This window comes from Mizuhopecten yessoensis, unplaced genomic scaffold (assembly GCF_002113885.1).
Source record: "Mizuhopecten yessoensis strain PY_sf001 unplaced genomic scaffold, ASM211388v2 scaffold8657, whole genome shotgun sequence".
NCBI lineage: Eukaryota > Metazoa > Mollusca > Bivalvia > Pectinida > Pectinidae > Mizuhopecten > Mizuhopecten yessoensis.
The window spans coordinates 700,185-726,161 of record NW_018407656.1 but is presented as its reverse complement, the minus strand read 5'-3'; the positions used below and the strand labels follow the sequence as shown (position 1 = coordinate 726,161).

At 35.5% G+C, this 25,977-nt stretch overlaps 1 protein-coding gene across 1 annotated transcript in view; it reads left to right on the top strand.

The window, feature by feature from the left end:
* Nucleotides 1–1,413: 1,413 nt before the first annotated feature.
* Nucleotides 1,414–25,977, top strand: part of LOC110456324 (opioid-binding protein/cell adhesion molecule homolog) — a 145,347-nt gene continuing 120,783 nt past the window's right edge. Inside the window, exon 1 of the mRNA XM_021507000.1 lies at nucleotides 1,414–2,099. Coding sequence (XP_021362675.1) covers nucleotides 2,051–2,099 — 49 coding nt within the window. The 5' untranslated portion in view covers nucleotides 1,414–2,050. The remainder of the gene's footprint in view (nucleotides 2,100–25,977) is intronic.

Genomic DNA, 25,977 nt, shown 5'->3' with positions numbered 1-25,977 from the left:
AGGGACAACATCAAAATGAAAAACTAGGTATATGTTTGGTTTCTTTGTGTTTTATGTCCTATTAACAGCTATGGTCATTTCAGGACATGCCAGGTTTTGGAGGTCGAGAAAAGCCGGAGTTCCCGGAGAAAAAACCACGGACCTGCGGCCAGTACCTGGCGACTGCTCCACGTAGGCTTCGAACCCGCAACCAAGTGGCGGACGGCTAGTAGTAGCAGAATGTCAGACGCCTGAACCACTTGGCTACCGCGGCCCTACTACTAGGTCAATGAGAAAAGAAAGATATCCTTAGTATTGCTATATGGAATGCAGAACAATTTCAGTTTCTTCAATGTTCCAAACGCTTAGGACACAGACAAAACCCTATGCAGTGGACCCTCATTAGTCGTCTCTTACACAAAAGTTAAATACAGTATGCCTTTTCCTTCCTTACCTCTTCAGATGTTCTGAAGGAAGAACGCTTACCGGTCATAAACTTAAAGTCGCTCTTTGTCAACATAGTAGATGAAATGAAATATTTCAAATTAAGCACAACATATGTATGGAAAGCATTTCTCTAAAAACTTAAAAATGTGAAACATTCTTTAAATCATGAGTCTGAATACTAATGAATAAGATCATGGTGTTTATTCATACGGGATATTCAAAATACAAGTGTTCCTGAAAGGTAAATAATTAATTGCATGCTGATGTCCAAGCCGAAATATTTCGCTAGACACAATATCACCAAAAATGTCTAGCTTAGTGGCAGTACTGTTATCGCGTTGAACACGACTTCAGTTCTCTGTATGGTGTATAGCTACATTATACTGGCACTATCGCCAGCCGATCGGCAGAGAGGCGTCAAAACATACATCTTCTGTGTGACTTACATTTGATCTACAGTAACAATTGTTGAGAAACCTTTCTGGCGCATTAATATGTATACATTTAAAAGTGATCAGGCGTTAATGATTCGTGATGCGGTTGTTCCAAGTATACCGTTGCGGTGCGGCATATACACAATACATCACTTCATCTGTGGGAGCAGACAATTGTGCTCTGGGATGTGATTTTAATCGTAGTATTATTTAAACAGTTCTTCCTGCAGTGACGTCACTGGGTTTACCGTCCTACCGGGGCCGACTAACAACCAGTGTAGTTACGCCACTCAGCTGAAAGCACGCGTGCGATATATATCATGTTCATCTAATCTATTTCATTATCCTCTGATGGGCAATCAGCATGATCTTAACAATGATAAATTAAAATACAGTTTAAAAATAATCAATTGCATTTCTTTCAAAGAATTTATAGTGAAATGTGACCTTACAATAGACCTGTATCACCCCGAAGGTTAAGAAAATCGGCGTGTCCAAGTTGTGTGCTTGATGGAGTTATTATCGCTAGCAGGGATATTTCGTTTTCAGAAGATCGATAAAACTTATTTCATAAAATGAATCCATATTTTTTTTAATATATATTTTGACCGTGTTGACAGAATAAGCCGACTTAGCGTGACAGATGGTCGATTGGATGACAAGGTTTATCTCGGACAGATATAAGTGTTTTATTTATAAAAGACTCATGAAATGTTTATTCCAGCAAAACACCTTAACCTGTCGACTGTCGTGAAACAGATTGGAATAACTCGTCTCAAATCCCATCGCTGGTTCATGCTTGGATGCGCATGGAGACCTACCCTATATTGGTAGCTATTTAGATTTAATGATCTAATATTTTGATAGTTCGTTGCTAACGAGGTAGGCGATCTTGTCATTTAGGGCTCAACAGCATATTAATATAGAAGGAGCGAGGATAGCGCGGAGGATTTAGTTGTCATCACCCTCAGACAGTAAGCTTGTTCTGAATAACACTGCACGAACACCCAGGACTTTCCTCCACTGCAGGTCACCGACATGTCGTTTCGACAAGGAGAGTACATTAGTTGTCATCAATTCGATGAGTAGGAGTCTGTGTTCTTGTTACGAAAGGAATCATCTTTCTTTAAAGGAACAGTGATTGTGTAAAGATTGTGTGGTATCGCTGCTATCAGAGTGTTACACCAGCAATGGGACACCCACAGCTTGCAGCGATCTGTGTTCAGGCCATCCTAACAGGTAAGTCGTGTGTTATCAATCTCACGTATGTTTACTGTAACACCTTGATAATTGTTTCCTCAATCAATTCTGCATCTCTATCTACCTGTTCAACGCCAGCCACCTGTCAGTCTGTCTAAATGACACGTGCGTGTGGCTTTATCCGTCAAACAGAGTAAAACCTACATGTAATCTTCACGTAAGCGCCTCATAATAAACATCTCAATGCCACTGATGTGTTTTTCATCTTTCGGTCCTCTCTTCATTATCACTATCAAAACGGATTGACCATTCCGTTAACCACCGCGTTACTCTGATAGACAACATTTTGTAAATTGTTTTATATTTTGTTAATTTCATATATCACTGATATATTTCCTTCCTTGTCCGGCATTCACAACATTTGTTATTCATATTTAAGTTTAATCCATCCTTTGTATCCTTAAACTCATATTTTCATTTTCTTTTAAGTCTTTGTTCAAGAGGTTGGGTTAATGAAGTATGTCGGTTGGTTGCCTACACCTTTGTATTGCTTACTCTTGTTCTGAAATGGATTTGAAAACAATTAAATAAACCTGCTTTTTTATTATCGTGGGTGTTAGAGACGTCGATAAGATAATCCCTACGGAAATCATTCAATGAGGAGAGTAATGAGCAAATGTTTTATTTTCCTTGAGATCCTGAGAATTCATTATGTTCCTAACGTAAATAGCTATCGAAACACAAAAAACTTGATTTTAAAATTAAAAAAAACCCATCATGTGCATATGCTCTTTATTTTTTTCACAATTGTCATTTGATTTTGTCCTGTCATCATGTTAAACAGTAAAATTATATATAATCATTTTAGATTTTTACAAACCTTTTACGTCCTTTAGACCAAACTTTCATCTCTTCAATAGTTAGCTTCTGGAAATAGTTTAAAAAAATAAATCGTTAACAACGACATTTCGAAGAATTATATTTAATACATTGATACCACTCAAGAACTGAAACCTTGGTGCATTTACTAGAATGGTACACATCCATCCATACATTGAGTATGCTTAGAGCAATATTAAATAGTTCCCATATGTATGACAGACATCAAATATGATAAAATCTTAAGCAATGGTAACCCGAAGGGAAATCTTAAAATTGAGAAATAAATCTTAGGCGATGATAGCTGATTAGGTAAACTATGAATGAAGATAATCTACGGCAATGTTGATTAATAAATATCTTAACTACATGAACTGAGAAAGTCTACTGTAACGTTAACTGAAAATGGGAATATAAGATAAAGGGGAAATCTCAAGCAATGATATGTAATTCAGCCATGTCAAATGGAGGAAATTCTCAAGGATTTTTAACTCAATGGTAAATCTAATAGTTGAGCAAAACCACAGCCAAAAGTAAATTACTCCAAGATGAATGTTCAATGTAAACGTGTTTGGAAATTTCAAGGTTTAGAAAATTATCAAGACTCGACAGATTTGGCATAAATGGAACCAATCGGCATGATACTCAAAATCTACATCTGGATGACTTACGTTTTCTCCTCTCTCTGGAATTTAAAAGGGAGTCAATGCAATGCAGCATACAACAATTACAATTAAACGAATTTATCTTAAATATATGTATTGTGTTCAAATGAAAATTCACATTTGTTACAATGTGTTAATTTATTCCTATATAATCTACAGCAGTAGTTATTGTTGTATAATAGAGGCAGTTTTGTGTAGTTTTGCGCTAAGTAGATCATAATCGAAAACACAACTCCAGACGGTACGTTTTGATAAAAGTGCACAGCTTATTTTATTTAAGCTTTTTTGTGTATCCTATTGAGTAAAATTATGTTAAAGCTAGTCATTATATAAGAAACACATTGGATTTACTCAAAGCATTGTCTATATTTATAACGAGGCCCGTCTGGGGAGATACTCAGTTTTCATTGACGTTTAACACAATCACAAATCACATTACATACGTTCCCTTTAGAGTCTGGTTTAGAGGATATGTTACTGACTAGTATCAGGAACAGACTACTGTATAAACGTCACACGCTTAAAATGTAATGAAATTAATGTTGTAAATTCGTACGTATGAATGAGCGCAAACATACCTCCTTTGGGATTTTACTGCCTATATGAAAACATTGCGACTTACATGTATTCAATCTAAATCAAGCAAATAGACAGTTAATTTACGTTAATGTTCGTCGTCATCATGGTACATTAATTTGAGGATAGAAACATAATTGATTTAAAAATACATTATTGGCAATACGATAGGTTATACTTACAGTATAAGATGAGTTACAAAAGTTATCTCACCTTATAGACCCAAAAGTGCTACAAAGATATAGCTGTGAGCTAATGTACATAAACACATAGGCGAATCCATTACAGTCTAATTTAAAACATACTGACAAGGTATTGTTTGTTTTTTTACATGAATATCTTCGATCATTTCAAGATATTAATGACATTCACTCATGAGTTATTTTTAAATAAACAAAATAAATAATAAAATATTCTGCAAGAATTGTATTCTCATTCATTTGAGTAATCGTTTCATCAGCCAAAATCATTTTCACAATTTTTTTTTTTTAATTTAGCGCTCAATTTTAACTCTCAGTTATTTCATTTCCTTCCCGAAGTGATTTGTATTGCAATGTTATGCAGGCCTGATGTGCTTCGCAATAAACAAGGCTATTTGTACCCGTATGATGTTGTAAATATACACGTTCTGAACAGTTACAATTCAAACAAATATTAAAATATCGCTTTATTCTGGAAAAGTTTTATGTTTCAAGTGAATCGATAGTTTAATACGTCAAATACCATTTGTTATTCGAAATAGATGGGATAATTATCGCGATCGCATTTCGGGTAATTGACAATACCTGGGATGTGAGCATCCTGTTGGATCGAAAGCGAGTGTCGTATAATCTGTTGCCACTTTTTATGATCTTAATGTTACCCCTTCAACCGCATGACATAATAAATCTCCAGCGATGAAATATGTTGTTTGAACAGGCAACTACTAATTTAATGGTGGAATATCAATCTTACGACAAAAAAACATCTTGTGTGAATGTGAGATATTTGTCCCGTTTTTGATATCCACTAATAGGTTATTTAATGGTCACATCAGATCTTCAGCAAAAGCAATATGGAAGGTGATGACATAATTATCTTATAACAAAATGGGATTTAGTCATATATAAATTCTCGCAACTGAAACATTGTCGCATTTACTCCGTGTGTATTGCGTTCATTTGCTCATATCATCAGGCTTTGGAATGTGCGAAATCGCTAAACAATATGTACATCTTTACAGTAAATTCCTTACATTTCGCAATATGAAAAACTTCGCTTGACTACAACTAGGGATATGATTGTAATTTTCAAACATCTTGAAACTTTTCGTAGACACACATTTCAATAATGGGTATTATTCATAAATTAATTGATTTATTCAATAAATATAAAAATAAACGATTTTAAGTTCCATGCCAAAAACCGATATAAAAACATTTTTTGATGAATTGTAATATAGGCTCAACTAATTTATGATTGATAAATGTGCACACAAGAATACATGTTATTAACACCATGGACTGATTTGAACATTCATTCTTGATGACATATTCGTATTTCCACTGGTTGCATCGTTTGATCTTGACCTCATTATTATGTCCCGACAAAACCTTTCATATGAGTCTTATTAAATCGATTACCTTGGTCTTATAACCTTAAAGTGGCTATAAACGGGAGACAACTCTGGATAGAACCGGATTAATTTGTCCCTAAACCCCTAGAAGAATGACGGGACAACCAGATTAGTCGTTGCTGGAGTAAAGAGGCTCGAGTGTTGAGATATGTTTACTATGTCAATAATAACAGCTACTCATTAAGTAATTCAGAACAAACAGATTGATTATTAAATACCAAACCGTAGTAAATTCATTACCGTTAAAAAAAAGCCTACTCAGGCAAGCGGAATTAATTATAATCAGATCATTATTACCAAGAGACCACTTCTATTAAAGGGGCATCACGCTGAAGTAACTTTTTTTTTGTCTTTTTTCCAAATACTACATAAACATATCAAGTGAGACTCCTTATGGAAAATGCCGATCGGATTTGGCTGAAATAGATTCATAAAAATGATTAAATCTAAGATAATCATCGGTATTTCTACCTGTCTGACCAACGTTTTGTTCAGGGATTTCCCTCTACTAGCGCATGCGCATAGCACACCATTTCTTTGTAAACAAAATGACTGGCCGTGTGAAGTAAGCCAAAGAAAAGTGTTGTACCGTGTCAGCTACGAAGCGAATAGTTGCCAAATGGTCAAAAGATAGCGCAAGGGGTACGTTACGGAATCATTATTGCCAGTGGGAAGTATTCAAAGCAGAAAATAACTGCCCTAGCAGTCAGTACGGTGCATGTTTTCTTCCGGATAGCGGCCGGTTAAGCTGAAATAAAATCGACAGAAATGCTAGCGCTGTTTATGTTATGAATAAATATCTAAAACTATTAACCTCGCTAGTATCATTGTGTGAGTTTGAACACAGATGAACTTAGTTTAATATGTTAATGGGCATGTATCGGAGAGAGTTTACTTTGTGTTTTTTATAATTATACAGTGGTTTATGCAAACGAAAGGGATAAGTGACTGGTTAGTTTGATTTTGCCATGAGGCCCCCCAAGGGATAACTGCTGTGATGGCCACGGCGTATTCTGTTCTCTGATCCTCTGTCGGTGCTCGGGGTCAAATGAGATACGTGCGCTATTAGATTTACATAATTTATAATATTACCGGGATCAGTAAAATGGTATGATTTAATTATATTGCTGAATTAAACGATTGTTTTTTGTTTTGACATGCAAGTTTTAAATTAGTACTAATATAATACCCGGCCTGCCCTGGCGCGACGACGCAATATATAAAAAAAAAATCGCTCTTCGTCAGAAAGCTACGTTATCGCAGCTAGATTAAAAATGTCAAAATGACGGACCAGGATGAATAACTGAGGAAGGAGAACCTACTTCTAGTAAATAGGATCGCATAACACTTTTTTTTTAAATCGTAATTTTTCAACAGTTCATGTTTTCATATGATGTTGACTTAGAATGTATGATCATGTAACAACCTTTTCTCTATAAAGAATAAATTTTCGACTTCAGATAGAATCGGAATACGTATTGAAAACAGGGGAAAAAATATTTGATTACGTTATAAAAATGGCGCGTGCTGCCGATAACTACGGCTTCTGTTTCGGACCAAAGGAACTGATTAAAGAAAAGTTGTCTCAGCATAAAAAGGTCCATTTAAAAGTATGCTTTAATCTCTGTAAAGTATTGAAAAAATATAATTATCAAGTATCTCAACACGTTCCTTATTGACACATATTCTACATGTACACGTAGTGGTTTTGCCATACAGTTTATTGTGTGTGATGGTTAATATGACTTCCTAAATGTTAGCGTTTGGAGACAGTGAAAGTGGGAAAGAGAGTATACATAGATTTATATTCATGGTCTAGAAAAAAAATGGCCAAAGACATTGAGTTGTTTAATGTAATAAATAAATTCACAAACGTTTCCTTTTTATATTCGCGTGTAGTTTGTCATTGCATATATGCACTTTATGTAAACATTTGAAAAGGGATATTCGTCTCGTGAATATTCCTTTTTACAGAAAGGTTTGTCCCATTGTTGAGGGAGTGTTTAGCCCCGTACCACCTGTACCGGTCACGGGAGAAGGCTGTGATAAATTGTAAAAACTTGTGCCCCATCCTTTGTTTAATTTTATTGGCAACAAATTTATGTTAAAAGCTAAATAAATTTAAATTCTTAATATTGGCAAGTGTGCAATTAACTTCTGATGATGAATAATTACTGTTCAATAAGTTTGAATACGGAATTAGAAATCATATAACTTGGTTTCATAGTGCGGTAAGAAGTTGCAGTTGCCTGACGGCCCCTCTCTGAGGGCCCCTTTGTAAACCGTTTCATCTCGCTCGCACCACTTGTGTTTGCTGCCTAATCAGGTGACGTTATCGGCGCTATTTTTAGCCGGGCTTTCCCGAACAATTCAAGTGGTCAAACTGGACATTTGGAACGGACTATGAATATGGGGATAGCGAGGTAACATAAGTGGAAGTGCATACATTACATACATTCATTAAAAAAAAAACGCCTTTTCACGTGATGTCCCTTTAAGAGACCACCTGTGCAAGGAAACCATTTGAAAAACAGTCCATTGCTGTTACTTTCAGTTTTACATTCAGAGACTGCCTGGAACACTTTTTGCGGACTTGGACTTGAAGGTGGTCTCAGATTACAAGTTTGGCTCTTCACTTGTACATTGTACAATGGTGTTAACGTTTGAGGTTCATCATAATTATTCTTTAGGGACAGAAAATATTACAGAACTTCAGCTACTAGCGTTGTATGATGTGCAGGCTACAACTGAGGAACCGATATATTACTTAAAGTTAAATGGCAGAGTTGAAATGATCTATCATTTTTAAGGAGACCAATATAAAATATGACGTGATTTTTGAAAACAATGCTAATTTTGTTTTCTCGCTACTCAACAAAACGTTTAGCACTATTTCGTTTTTGAATTGTGGACAAAGTCCTAAGTAATGGTTTTGTCAAAGCTAGAAACCTTTCATTTTCTAAAGAAAAATAGCATTTTCTATCAAACCGCAGACTGAATAATGATGTTCTATATATAATGCACCCATACTCCTTGTGACAATATATAACCTTGCTACCTCGTGAAGACATTGATCTGGTGTTCACCCATCCTCTTTGTGACAATATATAACCCTGCTACCTCGTGAAGACATTGATCTGAGATTCACCCATCCTCTTTGTGACAATATATAACCTTGCTACCTCGTGAAGACATTGATCTGGTGTTCACCCACTGTATGTTGTATATCTTAACTTACAATACAACCTCGCACAACCTGATGTTATTGTTATCGTTAATTTTGTACGTTGAATAAATACATTTCAAACATATAGGCAAATCGTTATATGTTTTACACGTGCGTGCACCCGCATACACAATATTGTTACGGCCTTGCATGACCATTACAAACAGTCGCATTTCAATCGATTGTGCTTGTGTTATCGGCGGCAAATGTATTTCACACCAGCAGAAAAGAAAACATTTCGAAATACCATGTATTATACTTATATCGGCTCTTTTTGATGGTCTAACAATAAAACCCTTTGATATCACAGGATTCAAACTACACTCCAGTGTGCGTTTTGGGTTTTTTCCGTCGCTAGCTTTCACCCTTTTTCATAAGGTTATCATAACAAACATTATTTTTTCAAAATAAATAAAAATAAAAGATAAAAAATCAATAAATAAAAATTGAATAAATAAAAATTTAACACAACATTGCTTTATAAGGTGATTGTTCTAATGATGTTATACATATGTTCAAAAGCAATGAAACCAAAGTGAAACTCTTAAGGGAGATCATCTCCTTCATCTCCTTGGAAAGACGTAATTCATACTACTAAAGTTTACTAAAGTTATAATTCTAGCTCTGTCAATACATAACCATCCTTATTTTTGCCGAGGTCTGGCGTCTATCTTACGTTATTTTAAGAACAACATAGTGTTGTAAGGGAACGCAACCTCCAAACCTTTATTGATTATCTAAAGCCGCCGGAGAACAAGTAATTGTTAACAAAATAATTTTCTTTTTGGTGTTGATTTCAAAGTTAATTCAATGTTCTAATGGAGGGAATACCAATATCCTCGACCAACTCCCCCAGAGACGGATCTGATTTACAAATTACTCATTCATTCATCATCTTGATACTTCCTCAGTCGTGTCCGCCGTGACATTTGACCCCTGTTTTATTCTAATCCCGTTGACCCTAATTTTGTGTTCGGTAATAACAATGCTGGTAGTTTACTCTAGGTGATATTACTGAGCAATGACTTTATGCCCTTCGGCTGTATACTTGGGTTGGCAAGCATGAAGGATGAACTGAACGTAATACACTTATATGATTGCACCTTTAATATTTGATAATGGATACAGTATGGCAAAAAATAAACCACACTGCATCATATAGTTGTTTCCTCTCTCTAAGATTCATCGGTGATGCTAGGGACAAAAAGGTGGAATTCCAAATTGGTCAAAACTACTGTTAAAGCAGAAGAAAGGGAGGATACGAAGTGCGGACTTGCTTTACTTCATAAAAGAATAAGACAAATCATTTACAAGAGATCATGTAATCAATTTATTTTGTCATGCATGTAAGCATATACTGTAGTCTAGGTGTGAACAGAGTCTATTTTATGTAAGTATGAGTATGGGGGTATTGAAATTTCACCCGTTGGGTATATTTCTGGTAAAACCGATGCTTGCCAATTCTTTTTTTTACGAAAGGCTGGTCAGGCAAATGTGATTTGATCGTTGTGTTGTGTATTTCGAATATGTAGTGAAGAGAAGACGGCTCCCTTTCCAAAATCAGTACCTTAATATTGTAATCTCCATATTTAAAATATGCGAATTGAAGACTGGCACTTTTCATCGTGCATCAGTTAACAAGGTTTGTTCAAAATTGAAAAGTAAACATTGAACTTTTGCATATAACATACCAAATAGTCAAGAAAATATATATCTTGAAAGAGCGAAACAAAACAAAAACAGTTTTAGAGATACACATTTCCTTAAAAAAGCAAGTGCATACATAAGATTAACAGCAAGATTGTTTGATAATCATTTATTTTCGAAAGCATTTATCATTTACCAACTAATGTAGCGGTAAAATTTTCTTATTATCTGATACATAAATATTTATCGCCAAAGGAAAATAATAACAAACTGCGGACGATTAATCAGACAATATTACCGAAGAAAGTATTCATCTGATCTTTCGTTAAATCCAATTAATATCAAGGCCGGCAGCCAATTGTAATAGGGGTTTATTTCACAACAAGGGGACTTGACAGACCATATGTTTTGAAAACATATAATTTATATTGTGTAAATCTGGGTACAAACCATAAAGTTTGATAACGTTTACCATACACCATAGAAAAGCATTGCTTTTTGCCTTTTAAAATTGTTTTTTATATAAACAAAATGGTCAATAAATATTTTATATATTTCATCTTTATCTGCGAAATTAAAATATATATATTTTTTTTATCTAGTCTTTAGAATTGCTGTCAATATCAAGTTCAGAAAGTATTTTGTGCCTGATAAAAAGTTCTTTAAAAATATTTAGGTAGAAGTTTAATATTTCAATATTTTTTAAACAAGTAACTCACACAAAGCAAACATACAACTTTGGGACACTTCAGACCTCAAAATTTCCCCGAGCAAGGGAGTTTTTCTCAATTCAAGGTCTACAGTCGCTTACTAGACTAAAGTAATCAATGCCACTAATACTATATTTTTAACTGTCCTGTGTGGAGTTTTGGCCTAAAATAGCCAAAATATTACAAGAATCATGAAAGACTTTTCCAAATCAAATTGTCATAATTACACAAGTGATATTCCCCGTGGACACCTTATTTTTCCATATAACAATATCACTGACACTGATATGGCTAGTCGTTTCCCATTACAGCTGGAATGTGCATTTCCCCGTTTACCTAATGGACCGCATCGACATACATTATAATGGCAAACTGTTGCCATTAAAATTAATATTCTCTAAAAAAAGGTTTCAACTTGCATTTAAGAAAGCATGAGGGTTGCACACAGTAATAAAATGAGATACATAATGTGTCACTGAACGTGAAAATAGTGCCATCTTTTTTAGTCGAGGACTGTCGAGTATGGTGAATATCTATCAAGTATGGACTTTTATGGAGGTGAATATTTGGTTATATAGACCTGAGAAAGCGAACATATTCACCGAAATAAACGTTTTTCATTGTTTCATTAGACATAAACATTATTGTGTTTTTATCATTTATCACACCCGATAAGTAAACTAATTGCCACGAGAACAATACTGAAATTGGCCATTGTGACATTACAATTGAAGTGACGTCATAGAGTGGATATTGACCTGATGTTTCTTAAAATAGTAATACCGAGTGAATGCTACAAATCACCGACTTCCACGTGATTATGATTCAACCAATGACGAAGTAGGAGAAATGGTATTATTTAATATATTAAGAAAATATTTTTTTTTGTAAGGAAACACCCATTAAAAAATTGTGAAAAGATGATGAAAGTCAAAGTTAAAATTTACTCGAACAAATGACCATTTTGTACATTTCTGATTTATGACAAAGTAATCGAAATCCGGGTGTGACGTGTTCTGAAACATATATGGAACTACAGAAAAAGGGAGAATATGAGATTTAAACCCTTTCAAGTTACAACTTTGTGCTTTATCATATTATTTGCTTTTAAACTGATATAACCATACAAACGTCCCAAAGCATATTCCAGTTTTATGTTTATTACTTGAAAAACATGCAAAAATGTATCTTCTATTAAAAAATAAAAGATAGTTGGAATAAGTCGAATCTGAAATATAAAAAAGAAAATACCAGTTGGCATCGATTTAAATACATTTTGTTAAACCTTTACCTTTTTAGGCAATTAAACGGAGTGCTAAATGTATGAAATACATGTCAGATAGTTCAGGATACATTTTATATCGCCGTAAACTGAAGCAATGTTCCAACGGTTGACTTCCTGTCCTCTTGGAAGGAATTTGGAAGCGTATTGAAAACAGAGTGAAATTGACTTCAAAATCCGACACTGGATAAATATGTAATTATGTAATCAAAACTTTAACCAAAGATATGTTTAATTAATTGTGATGAAAAATGAGTTTGTTTTAATCTTTATTTCATTAGCAATTGATTTGATCAACCTTGTGTTTATTGCTAGAATAACCGTGTGTTAATTTCATAATTAAGTCCCCAAATAAAGTGTGAGACTTGCTAGTTTTACTCTGTTTTCACGATTCTTCCACCAAAATATTGTCTGGCACGGTTGTTTTTTTAAATACTTGGTGGATTTTAAAGAAACTTTAGATGAATGTTTATTTGCATAAGGCACAATGTTTGGAGTCAAAATTTTCTGGTTGGTAACAAAACATTGTCGCTGTGACCTAATTTCCAATTTTCCGAAATTTGTCCAAAATTTCGGAAAAATTTCATTGCTCAAAAACTTCTGTTCTGTTTAACGGATTTAAAGGAATGCTCACCCTCTGTACGTTTATGGGTTTATGGTGACGTTCGGGATAAAATTCAATGCCCCAATTTCCGGTTTGAAACAAAATTTCGAAGATTTTTGTTTTTTGTTTGTTGTTGACATATCTGTAACATGGGTGAAGGAAAGAACGGTGTTGAATGAACCAATTATCGAATTTTTACAGTGTATCATATTTTCAATAAGTAATGATAAATTTGTTTAATCTACTTAAAAATAGTATATACATTGCACTTGCGCGTATGAAGGAAAACAATCTCTTTATCTGAATGCAGGCAATTTTCACAATTGTTAGTATTTTTTTGTCACCCATCATACCGTTTGCTAATCTACGATATATAGTTTTACTTTTAATCATGAATTCCTGGTGCCAATTTTTCAACATATATAAAAGAGCGTTCAAAAATAGTATTCGCATCTTAATTTAAAGTAGGAACTTTTTCAACCTTAATGACATCGTCCTATTACTTAAGAACCTTTAGTTGTTTTTATTTTAGTTCGAATATCTAAAAAATGCTAATAAGAAAAAAAACCATGTTCAAGGTGATCTAACTCACTATAATATATCATTTCATTGGGTCAACGATCAGAACGATAAGTAAATTCAATATGGAGTAGTTTCCTGGTTTTCTTTTGTTTGCCAAAACCAACTCTATGCACCAATTTATCCACCCATTTATCAATCTATTGATCCATCCAACCATTACCAAGGACAACCAAGTACACCCCAATTATAACCTTGAAACCATCATTTTGTGATACAATTTGGGTACATTTACTTAAGAATATATATGTCATGCAATTCACAATGTTCATGTTTTAGTAAAAACCCGTTTGTATTTCGCGATTGTCTTCCACAGGACCAGAATATGGAATAATCCGTTCAATATTTCAATAAAAAGTACTTCTTATGTGTGATTTTATTTTCCATATTTTCATGGTTGAATGAATGAATGAAGATATAAATAATGCAAAACTGCTAGGTATTATTTCATAAACAATCGCAAAAATCACTGTTTAAATGTATCTTTTTAGTTTTTAATGAATGAATAAATGACCGATAACTATAAAGTGGTTCTGAAAGCGAATCGTCCTCATTTTTACTATGACCACTGGTGGATAATTAATCTACGAGTCAGATTCAAGATATTTTCTGGCAAATATGGGGTTTATTATTGAATTCTAGAAAGATTTTACAGGTATCGGATATTGCTGGAAAGTAGTTAAATTACCATATAAAAGTAATCAAATTACTTTGATCGTAGATCTACGGCAATGCTATTGAAAATTAGACTTATTCACAAAGGTTGACAAGTCACCAAGCAAAGAACCTCGAACTGCTGACGACGTCAACAATGTGACGTCATTGGGATCCGTTGCAACTGTAGCAATCAATATTAATCGAATCGGGATATTAGTCCGGGTACAATGTTCAAGGGCTCAGTAGACGGGTCAGTAGGAACAATGTTCAAGGGCTCAGTAGACGGGTTAGTAGGTACAATGTTCAAGGGCTCAGTAGACGGGTAAGTAGGTACAGTGTTCAAGGGCTCGGTAGACGGGTAAGAAGGTACAATGTTCAAGGGCTAAGTAGACGGGTCAGTAGGTACAATGTTCAAGGGCTCAGTAGACGGGTAAGTAGGTACAGTGTTCAAGGGCTCGGTAGACGGGTCAGTAGGTACAATGTTCAAGGGCTCAGTAGACGGATCAATAGGTACAATGTTCAAGGGCTCAGTAGACGGGTCAGTAGGTACAATGTCCAAGGGCTCAGTAGACGGGTCAGTAAGTACAATGTGCAAGGGCTCGGTAGACGGGTCAGTAGGTACAATGTTCAAGGGCTCAGTAGACGGATCAATAGGTACAATGTTCAAGGGCTCAGTAGACGGGTCAGTAGGTACAATGTAGCAGTTTCATGTTATATGTATGTGAAATATTCCGTCAGACTACCAAAGCAACGTTTCAAAGAATTGTAAGAATTCATATGCATAGCTCAGATATTTGTGTTTGATTTGTTTTCTTTAACAACTTATTTTAGCTGAGATATTATCTGCTCTCTTCAATATTAAGGTTTAGGTATGCTTACATCCCCTATAATCCAAGGGTTACGCTCACTATCGTTCTCTGAGCGTAGCTCTTCAATATCGACGATGATCTGCTTTATGTGCGTCCTATTAGCTAGCTTATAATACGGCCTTATAATTCTGCTCGACACATACATGGCATGCGCATTAGAGAATTTGCAATAAGTTCCGCTTCCGGTTTTTAGGTTTGAAAACCAACAAAAAACGTAATAAGACCATAACCTATTGATGATGATCTGACGTGGCTCTGTCATATACATGAGTTTATAAAAACTGACTGGGCTTTGTAAATTTAAAATGACCCGCCTTTCGAATTTATCTCATTAATTAACCAGTTGTTCGCCTAATAAGGTCATTGGTGTAATTTAGCAGAAAGGTATTTCTTAAAATAAGTGTAGAAACATTGTGCTCAACAATCAGAAGACATTGCGTCGTGTGGAGAAGATGTGCTGTATTTGGTAACAATAGGCTTTGATTGTAGGAATATCCCAAAACCCGTTATTGTCATCTCTTCGCTTCTACAGGAAGTCCATCACCGGAATTGGAACTCTTCTCTGTATAATTTGTGTCAGCGCGAAGCAGATCTCTTTTTAAGCCACAATCCCGATACTGATGCCCCATACACTGGAGCGTCTATCAAATTGAAAATATCCATTTAACGGAGCATTCCGTTTGGTTATAATTATCCTGTCTTCATCTATGATTACGTTGTATTCTTTGCACATCATGTCTTTTTAGCAGGGCAAGATATTGACGCTAGCACCAAACAAATAATCTAGGTTTGGAGCAAATAGAAACTTAATAAAATGAAAATACGAAATCTAAAATGAACGAAACTTTTATCTCTTTCGAGTTATATAGAGACTTTTGAATCTAGCTTACTTTATATAATATGATCAGAAATTCAATCACACGGGAATGATAAAATAGTTCGAATGCTGTTATATTCAATGACAAGCCACAACAAGAACAGCATTACAGTAAAGCATAAGCTAACGCAAGCAGCTATTAATTGTTTAAACCTATTATACATGTAGTTCATTTCTGAGAGACATGTTTTTCAGTTGGGGAATTGTCTATTTAGGTATAGTGCCCGAGCCTTCAGGCGAGGTAACTTTGCTTCCTCAGACAACACCACTCTTCCCGAGGGTTGTAATAATAGAATACGTTCATCATATGGCTATAGATTTTCTTGTATGGTTGTCAATGAACTATTGAAATATACAACTATATTCTTTGTTTAGAAATTGATTGATAAATAGTTCAATTCAAACGTTATGTCGTAATTGTCCTACTCTCCTTTCTTCCATGAACTTAGTTTTCCTTGTGAACCGGCTGTTGACGCTATAGCTGACGACAACATTAAAAGGAAAGCACACGTGCACGCTATAAAATAGGTTTACAACTTTTCGCGTCACACAGCTTTCCCCGAGAGCCTTCAAAATGTATATTGCCCGTCAAACCCGTAGTCAAGGAAGACGGCATACATGTCATATGGTATACTTTAGCAGAACACGGATCTTTTTCCAAGAAATTGTCGTTTCATGTTCAAAATAGAAATGAACGTAAGATACACATGTTAAATTTGGCAATAGATACAGTTTGCCAAAAAATAAATAAACTGTATCATACAGCTGTTTTGTCCTTCTATCACACATTAAGGATGCTTGGGGTCAAAAAAAGTGGAAGAAGAGGTGTGGACATTCTGTATTTATATGAAGTTAAACAAATAGAGGAGTAGCGGTTGATTACGACAAACCTCGGGGACAATGAAATCCTCATGTTAAGTCATTTAACCATTTTAGTTTCAAGAAGTGATTGTCATACTCCTGTGTACCTGCTCAAAGTGATAAAGACCTAAAACCACGCCTTGTCGCGTCCTTCAGTCATCTATGGTACATGTACCTGTAACAATGGTCATATGTCACATGTTTTGTAAATGTAAATATAACATAAGTTATTGCACTTGAAGACTCTGATATGAAATGAAATATCCTCTTTAATGGAAATACATATAGTTTGGAAAGCAAAATCAATTACAGTGTGGTCTAGTTTGGACTAGCTTGAGATAAACGATTAATTTGGTAAGGGATACGTTGAAATATTCGGTGCATCCAATTGCCATCCATTACTACTGACATTTTCAGAAACGAATTTCTTTTTCGGGGCGGGGTTCTTTTAATGACATTCCCAAACATCCGTGTTTTCGTTACCAAACAAAGTTTCGGTTGTTAGTTAGTTGGTGTGTGGGTTGTACAGGGTTAAACATCCTACCCACAACTAAGGTCATTCAAGGACGTGCCTCCGTGTGTGTTGTGTTTGCGTGCATGTGTGTATGTGTGCCGGAGACAGGGTATGTTGGTGTAATACCCTTCTCGTGATAGCGCGGATCTGATGACGACTTTATAGTGCTACCTCACTGTAATATCATGCCGAAGGAATCCATCACAATCTTTGATAACTTAATTGGTACATACATCAGTCCAATGACGTCACTTTCACGGGAAGATGTGTACTGGGGTATAATATAAAGTTGTCGAAAGTGATCGGGATACATCTCGGTACTCCTCTGTCTTCTTTAGCGTTTGAATTGAATACTACTGTAACTCTGTGACCAATTTACTTAAAAACGAAAAACCACCTACATGGTGTCGTTGTCGTCTGTCGGGTGGTTACAATATCTTAATGCGGCAATGAATACCCTGCGAAATTTAGACTAAACAATCTTCATTCCAGGAATATTGTGATATTTCATAATTTATTAAATGAAACAATCAATAATAACGGCGATGTCTGTATTCTGTATTCAAAGTACATTGTAGCGTCTATTTTGGTATTGTATAATGTACACGTACATGTATCTGCTAAACTACGTTTGTCACTGAACCGATTTGTATCTGTTTTGAGTAACACTGATATGCGACGCTTTAAACAACCAATGTATACTGGGTTACAGTATTTCAGTGTTGTCTACATGTCATCGATACAGCCTCCAAATCAGATCAAACTAAATTCACTGAGAACTAACTTAATCTTTCTCTATGTAAACTAAGCATCGAATGGAGCGAAACTCGAGTTGATTTTGTTAAATTCTCTTTTTATTCTGCTAAACTGCAGTATAGCTAAGTACATATAATGTGGATTGTTTACAGTCAGATTTCCCAAAGCATTGTTAGATTAATTTGAAAATCGTTTATTTTTTATTTTTCCTTCAAATAATTTTATTTTTAACTATTTTTTAATACCTACATGTACAGTTTATATTTAAGTGGAATTTTTAAACTTCAACATTAAACGTGTCGCTAAATCTCTTATTGATACACAGTCTATCTTTTAATTCATTGTAACTTTTTAGTTGTCAGAAGCTACATGCGTTGTGTATGCGTATATGCCACGAACAAGGTGATAGACAAAGATGGATGCAACTAGAGAAAATGGATGAGGCTGCCAATTGCGCGTGCGCACCCTGGTAACAAAACTGTGTGTTTTATAAACCAAATATCGATCACGTCAATGTTGAAAACAAAATGGTTGAAGTATCAATTCACTGAATGCATATATCACTATTTACTGTAAATCATTTTTTTTAACTTATGCAAAGTGTTAGAATTTGTGATCAGATCGTCGTGCATTTTTATGGGGGGTGGACTTTGCAGGTAATATGTCGTGCTTAAGTTGAAAAATTGAACGTATACTTACTCTTTCTCTTGAGTTATGACCGCTGTCGAAGTCGCAAGAACCATAAGGCATGCAATAAAACCGAAGCATCAAGTATCGTGTCTCGTGCTGGAGTATTATTGTAAGTCTGCTGAGATTCTCCGTTATTGTCTCTTTGTCTGTCTCGACATGACGTCATCTTCGCATCACATATGGATCTTACTGTTTAGTTTATAAATTGTATATATGTGATCGAAGGTTTTAGTTTACTGCATACCTATACAATAGACCATCTGTTAGTAAAGTATTGGTGAGTTTCTTTCTGGACGCAACAAAAGGTAATAATGGATCTAGTATATTACATAATCATGTTATGTACAACTGTACGTCTAGACGGGATTTAATGGTCTTAAAAATTGATATTTCGTTACTGAATAATCGAATACTACAATAAAGACAATTAAACCTATATGTTCTGGAGTTTTATAGGGAAGAGGGGCCCAAATGATACCTTCTGTTACCAGATTGAATACAGTTTCAACTGGAGGAAGAAATCGCTTTAGGGATTGGTTGAACATTTCGGAATACTTCATCTTCGTAAAATCGGGTCTTTTTCAATTCTGATCTTACTGGTCCTTCGGACTATGGATCGTTCGGTTAACTGGGCCTTTTGACAGTCGGGTATTCAGACAATCGGGCCTTCAGAATATTTGTCCTTCGGTCAATTGGGCAGAGTTTGGGTTAATCACATTCCTCATATGTACGTTACTATGCAATATCACCTTAAACCAAGACAACAACATACGAAATCCTGGCACATTTTCACCGAGAAAAGCTCAAATAAAGACTAATTTCCCATGACAAAATACTACGAAGTTTATCCCAGTGAGGTACATGCTAATTAATTGTAGTGATTTTTAAAAGATACCTTAGCTGATGGTCAATTAAAGAAATGATTTGGGGAATGATCAGGGGAAAACATGAACGGCTAAATATGGATTACAGGTTCCTACTAAGCATGACTTGTTTTGGATCCTGACTATACATACAGCGGTAAGGGTTGTTTATAATTTGTTAATATGACACATTACTTAAAACAATAGTTCTGGTAACCTGAATAGGACATATGTCATCCCCAGACGGTCGTAGGTGCATATCGACGTACCTCCTAACTTGTGTGGCTCTGAACTTAAAGAGTAAGTGAAACACATTTAGGTCAAAGCCGGACAATTCGACCTAAACAAAACCAGTACCTTTCTTTGTTAGTGCAAATAAACCATAGTGACAGACACACGTGATTTTGGATCATTTAAAAAATGCTTCATTGTCGGGATAAACACTTGAGTCAAGTTGACTGGGCTCAAGACTTCCGGAACAGTTGATCTATACGTCCGCAGCACGCCTGGAAAGCAAGGTGCAAAGACCTAGGGCCTTTTTGACCCGGGTGATTATTCCTACCGAGACAGACCCTGGATCTAGAGGCATGTGAACCTGGCGTTGTTAATCGCTGTGTCGTGACATCTTTCCTAAAATACGTCAGATACTTAGGTAGTGTCGCGATTAAAGACAGCAAACGGTAGAAAAGCAATGATGAAGAAATATTGGATTCCGGAAATAAAAACGGAATACTCGGAGTTTCGTTTACGAGTACGTTAGAAAGATAATCCCTCTCAAGTACATGTGCATGTTATTATTTCATAGCGCGATAGAAAAAAATAGTAATGCTGGATTGTGTTGCTTTGGTTACAAATCCATCGATATCTCACCTTTCATTTGTGACAAGCGTCCAGATATCACAGACGATCAGAAACATTGAGCGTCTGGGTCTTGTCAACGCTTGAAATACTTGGCTTCCAGTGTATTAAACATGCATTGACTGGAAACAGAAGAATGGTCTTTCAGATAAGATTATTGTGTGAACAATGTGGGCTCTCGTCTGGCCCCGACAATGGACCGAATGGCCTTAAAAAGACCTAAGGGTCGATTTGGTCACATCTGGGAGATGTTATCGACTAGATTTATTAGCATTTTCAAATGTACTGAGCAGATTCGGTTTAGTGAATATCCGTTTTCCCGCCCGAATGCGCCTCTCTTTATTACAATGGAGATTGTGTATACGGAGACTTGAAAGAGAATGTTATTATGTTTCAAGGATGCTGGTTATACTGAAATATGGCCGGATGCATCACTACGCATAGAAGAAAGCTATTACACAGACCTATAGTTCTGCATAGAACCACAGGAGCGAAATATATCTCGATAAAAATATTTATTGCACAAACAGTAGCTAGCGATATATTATCGCTTCAATGTATTTATCTAAATGAAGAAAATTTATCTATCTATTAAGTACATTGTACATATGAAATACCACTTCTCCCCGATTACATCTATTTACGATCACAATAGTCTGTCATATCCTTGTATTAGAACATAACTAATCCGGATAAAACATTTTTTAATCCGGATTACCATGATTTGAAAATCCGGATATCGTGATTACTGGTTCGATTATCCAAATTGCAAAACATTGTAGACCTTGATAATAAACATACCGATATAATTTTCCTAAACGACAGGCTTTAATCAAACCAATGAATGCAGTTAAAGCGAACCTGTCTATTCCGAAGAAGGGTGTGGTGTCCACGTGGTGTTCAGTTTAGACAGTTTTCAATGTATCTCGTTAAGTTGAGGAATACATTTTTGATTGATGCTTTCTCAATATAAAGCACAAGTCTGTCCTCAAGGTCACCACGGATTCTTTAACATCGCTAATAAAAGTAAAGAAAGCTATGGCATTGTGAAATACAAGTATGAAACATCATTGAACATCATTGAAATGCCAACTTTTTTACATAGCCTTTATTACCCGCTGTTAAGTGCTCCGAGCAATAAGCTCGAACCGCCATTCAAAAATAAAATCATGAAAAACGAACAAATGCAGCCATTTTTGCATATTAAAAGAAGTGTAGAATATATCCATGTTAGGAAATATGCCTCTTGCAATTGTAAACCATCAAATGTTACGTAATTCTGTACGGTCCTCTTGAATGTTGATGGTTGCAAAACCCACGAGTTAAAACAAGTTTTATTGACTGTACAGTTAATTCGGCTAGATTAATAAAGGTCAGGACTGTTTAATGCTGCTACATGTAGATCATCACACACTTGCATGGATGACATAATGAAAATGTATGTAATACTTAATACCTGTTAAGTGATCTGATGACGCACGAGATCAACAGAATCTCAAACTTTTATAAGATTATGGATTCCCCGCGCTTCACAGGTGTGCCTCCCGTAAAATGAACTTATCTTCCCTAGCAGTATACAGTCATTTCCATTCCTGAGGAGGTTAAAAAAATCTACAACTTTAGCTAAATAAAATGATGCCATTAAATTGATTTCAATTTGACGTCATGAGCGTGTGTAGCTTGTCATGCCGATGGGGTGGACAGAGCTACCATAGTCAAACCATTTAAGGATGGGAGAAAATGATGACTATTAATGATTTAAATATACATAGACGTATAAACTACAACCCATGTAGACTTTACCATGGTGATATACCGTACCTGCCGACAGCGGGAGACAGACACAGGTGCTAAATATGTCTACTTACCAGTTTAACAGCCGATTACAGACAAAATCAAATACTTGAGAAAAGGTCGTCTGGAGGAAAGCTTGCATAAATCCCTAATTCGCCCGTGAAATGGCGTCTATATGTATTGTGTATAAAATGTATGGAAAAGTCGGAACCAATAATACCGCTTTATACCCATCTGTGTCCTTTGAAAAGACAAAAAAATAAGTCAGTTCTGTTTTTGACTTGTCGAGTTTTTTAAAATCTCAAATGCTGTATTCCTACCATTTTGTAGGTATCTTCTATGAAGAGGCAGCAACGGGTCTGTTAATGTGCCGATTTCTTTCCCGAACATATTGTTATGCTTTTACTTACAATCTGACCCTAGTAAGCAAATGCATAAATATATTTGTTTAATAAACAAACACTGACACAATTACAAATGTATCTACATTTATAGTTGACCAACTTCACTCATACAGTGCAACTAAGCTATTTTTTTTTTATAAAAATTGGGTTCTTTGCAAGTTTTATATATTGCCCTAAATTCGTTATTTCTTTTGTATTTTTCACACTCAGTAATAGCGTATCACGTATCTGTATTTTTTTTGTACAAAAGAAAGAAATCATGCTTATACACAACTTTACCTGTCTCATCTCTCTAGAAAACACATTATGTTAAGCTGCGAACATTCTTGTGACCAATCCTATTCACTTCAGCTTAGTTCGCTGAATAGAACCCAAGCACGTGTTTTTGTCGGCCAGTGTACTTTAGAAAGCAGAAGAAGAGTGGCTTAGACGATGGTTTAATTACTTCGATCAAGCGACCATCTACACCAGACATGTTAAGGTAGTGAGTTTCCGTGCTCTGTGTTATTACTCCAACATAGAAGAGCTCCAATATTTTTTTTTTTCTTTTTTCTTTTCTTGAGGTTGCTTGTCCCTTACTGTAACAACGAGCTATATGAAACAGAGACACTAATTTACTATAACTTATTCTTCACAAAAAACAATTTCACCTTTCGGATCTGATCATTTGACCTATAAATTATAAAACAGGAATTTTAATTTTTAATTAAAGTTATACAGGAATTTTATCCATCGGGCCACTAGTCACGTTATTTATTTAACTCTTATGTTTTTTCTGCAACATTACTTGAAATACCTTCAAAATGTTGTAACCCTTCATGACCCAATTGGGGAGTATGCTATTCTTTCTTGAGTATTATTGTATAAATATGCATGATGATTCGTTATTTCCACCCTGGTTCTTTCTTTGAAGATGTGCATTATTCGGATTTGACCTGGATTTATATGGCGATTGGCGTCGATGAAGCATGAAACGCTCACCCTTCCGGAACGCCTTGAGTGTACTTTTTCTATGGTCTTCATGTAAATATCTCCTTTGTTATTGCTTTGCGTAGTTTTTGGTGTTATCCTGTCGTGGTTTTCCCTAAAAAGGTTCACAACTTTTATTAACTTATATAAACTTGTATTCATTAAGTTTAACATGATAATAACTTTCCAAGACCTGCATTCAGAAGTAATAGGGTTTGGAGTCTTTATCAAAAGCTTGTCTATTCAGTGACGTATCTGGTTTTAAAAACTATTTAGATGTCGCCACTTTCATTTAAATCAGATTCGGAATGCGATAAAATCTAAAAATTACAGAAGTGACATTTTGTCATAGTCATACGACTCCCAAGCCGACTAATTAAACGACGTATTTCATGTTTTAGATTGTCGCCAATGTTTGGTTCATCGGAAGCTCGTTTATTCTTAATGCGAGGTTTCAATTGATCCCAATTTCTTCTCCATAAGGTGATGGCAATAACTTTTATCATAACAAAATTTTGATTATAATTGGCCATAAACATTCATAGTCCTGCATATAATTGCAAGGGGGCGCAGTGTTGCCGTACTCATGGATTTAGGAAATATCGGATCAAGATAAAAACACGAAAAGAAACGAACAGAACTCGACCTTAATATAACCAATATCTATTATTGCACAAAGTCTTTAAATATCACTTCTCTGTACGAATTTAACGAACTGTCGAATCTACTTTGTCACAAGATGCCTTCGCGAGGAGGTTTGCAGCTACAATGATAAATGATGTTGAGCATAAACCTGATGGATTACGTATGCTGAGGTATCTATCAAACATAAGAACGACTGTTTTTTGTTACATGAATTGTAAAATCCATAATTCTCAGTTTTTTTCAAGACTAGTATTAATGTTTTTATTGTGAATAGGCATTATTCCTTAGAGTATAGTCGCTGTAATGCACATTCTCGGGATTTCCTTCATCTGTTGACGGTCTAGAGTAGCAAATTCATTTACATTTATTTATATCTTCACTTTGTCGTGCGGAAAATAAAATACATGAATAGGTCATAAAATGTGAGAGGCACATTTCAGGAAATCGTCTCCTAGGAGTTATCGGGATAAATGCGAAGTGACAGCACAAAGCAGACCGCGCGTTTTTTTATACTGTAACTGACTGCATTGTCCTAGGCGTGCCAAATTTCCAAAACTTAACACAACCAAATTTCATAAGTCTCAACTATACAATGTACCTATATACTAATTACACAAAGTTAATTCTAGATCAAACTCTTTAAATGAACAATACTTTTTTACTTGATATTGAAATTTCAACACAGTTAAGTTTTTCATTGTAAAGTGTCCTCATATTATTCTTTTTCGAAAGCTAACTTGTCTATCGCAAGCAATTGTAACGTGACGTTTCGGTTTTAAGGATAGGTCGTAAGTTTAGAAGGCCGGCACTTTTAACTACATTTCGGGTATGTAACAGTATATATCAGTAAATAAAAAAAGGTTGGATGCAGACGGAGAAATAAGTCTTTATATACGTCCCAATTAGACGAAGTTCCATACAGTATGGTAGATACTTACGGGTCAGCGTTGTACATACGAAATGTACCTGTCCGTGTTAATCCCAGCGAATCGACTCGAAATGCCAAGATATTGTTAACGCGCAAGGGTCCTTATTTTTATTATGACAAATGGCTGTCTAGTTTTATAGGAAAGGGCTTGCCATTGTGACTCTCAACGGCTTTTTTATTTTTGCTCACTAACTGTGGCGACGTTTGAACGTTTATGGAAGTAAAACGTGAACGTAGGTTTTAATAGGGATTCGAGTGTGTGCTTTAATGTGGTCAGGGGGCGCAACATTAAAACAGAAGGAGGAGACGGGAGGGGTGTGGATGTATAGACGGGAGGGGTGTGGATGTATAGACGGGAAAAGTGGGGGAGGTATAGACTGGAGGGGTGTGCTCTAAACGGGAGGGGTGGGGGAGGTATAGACTGGAGGAGTTGGGTATAAACGGGAGGG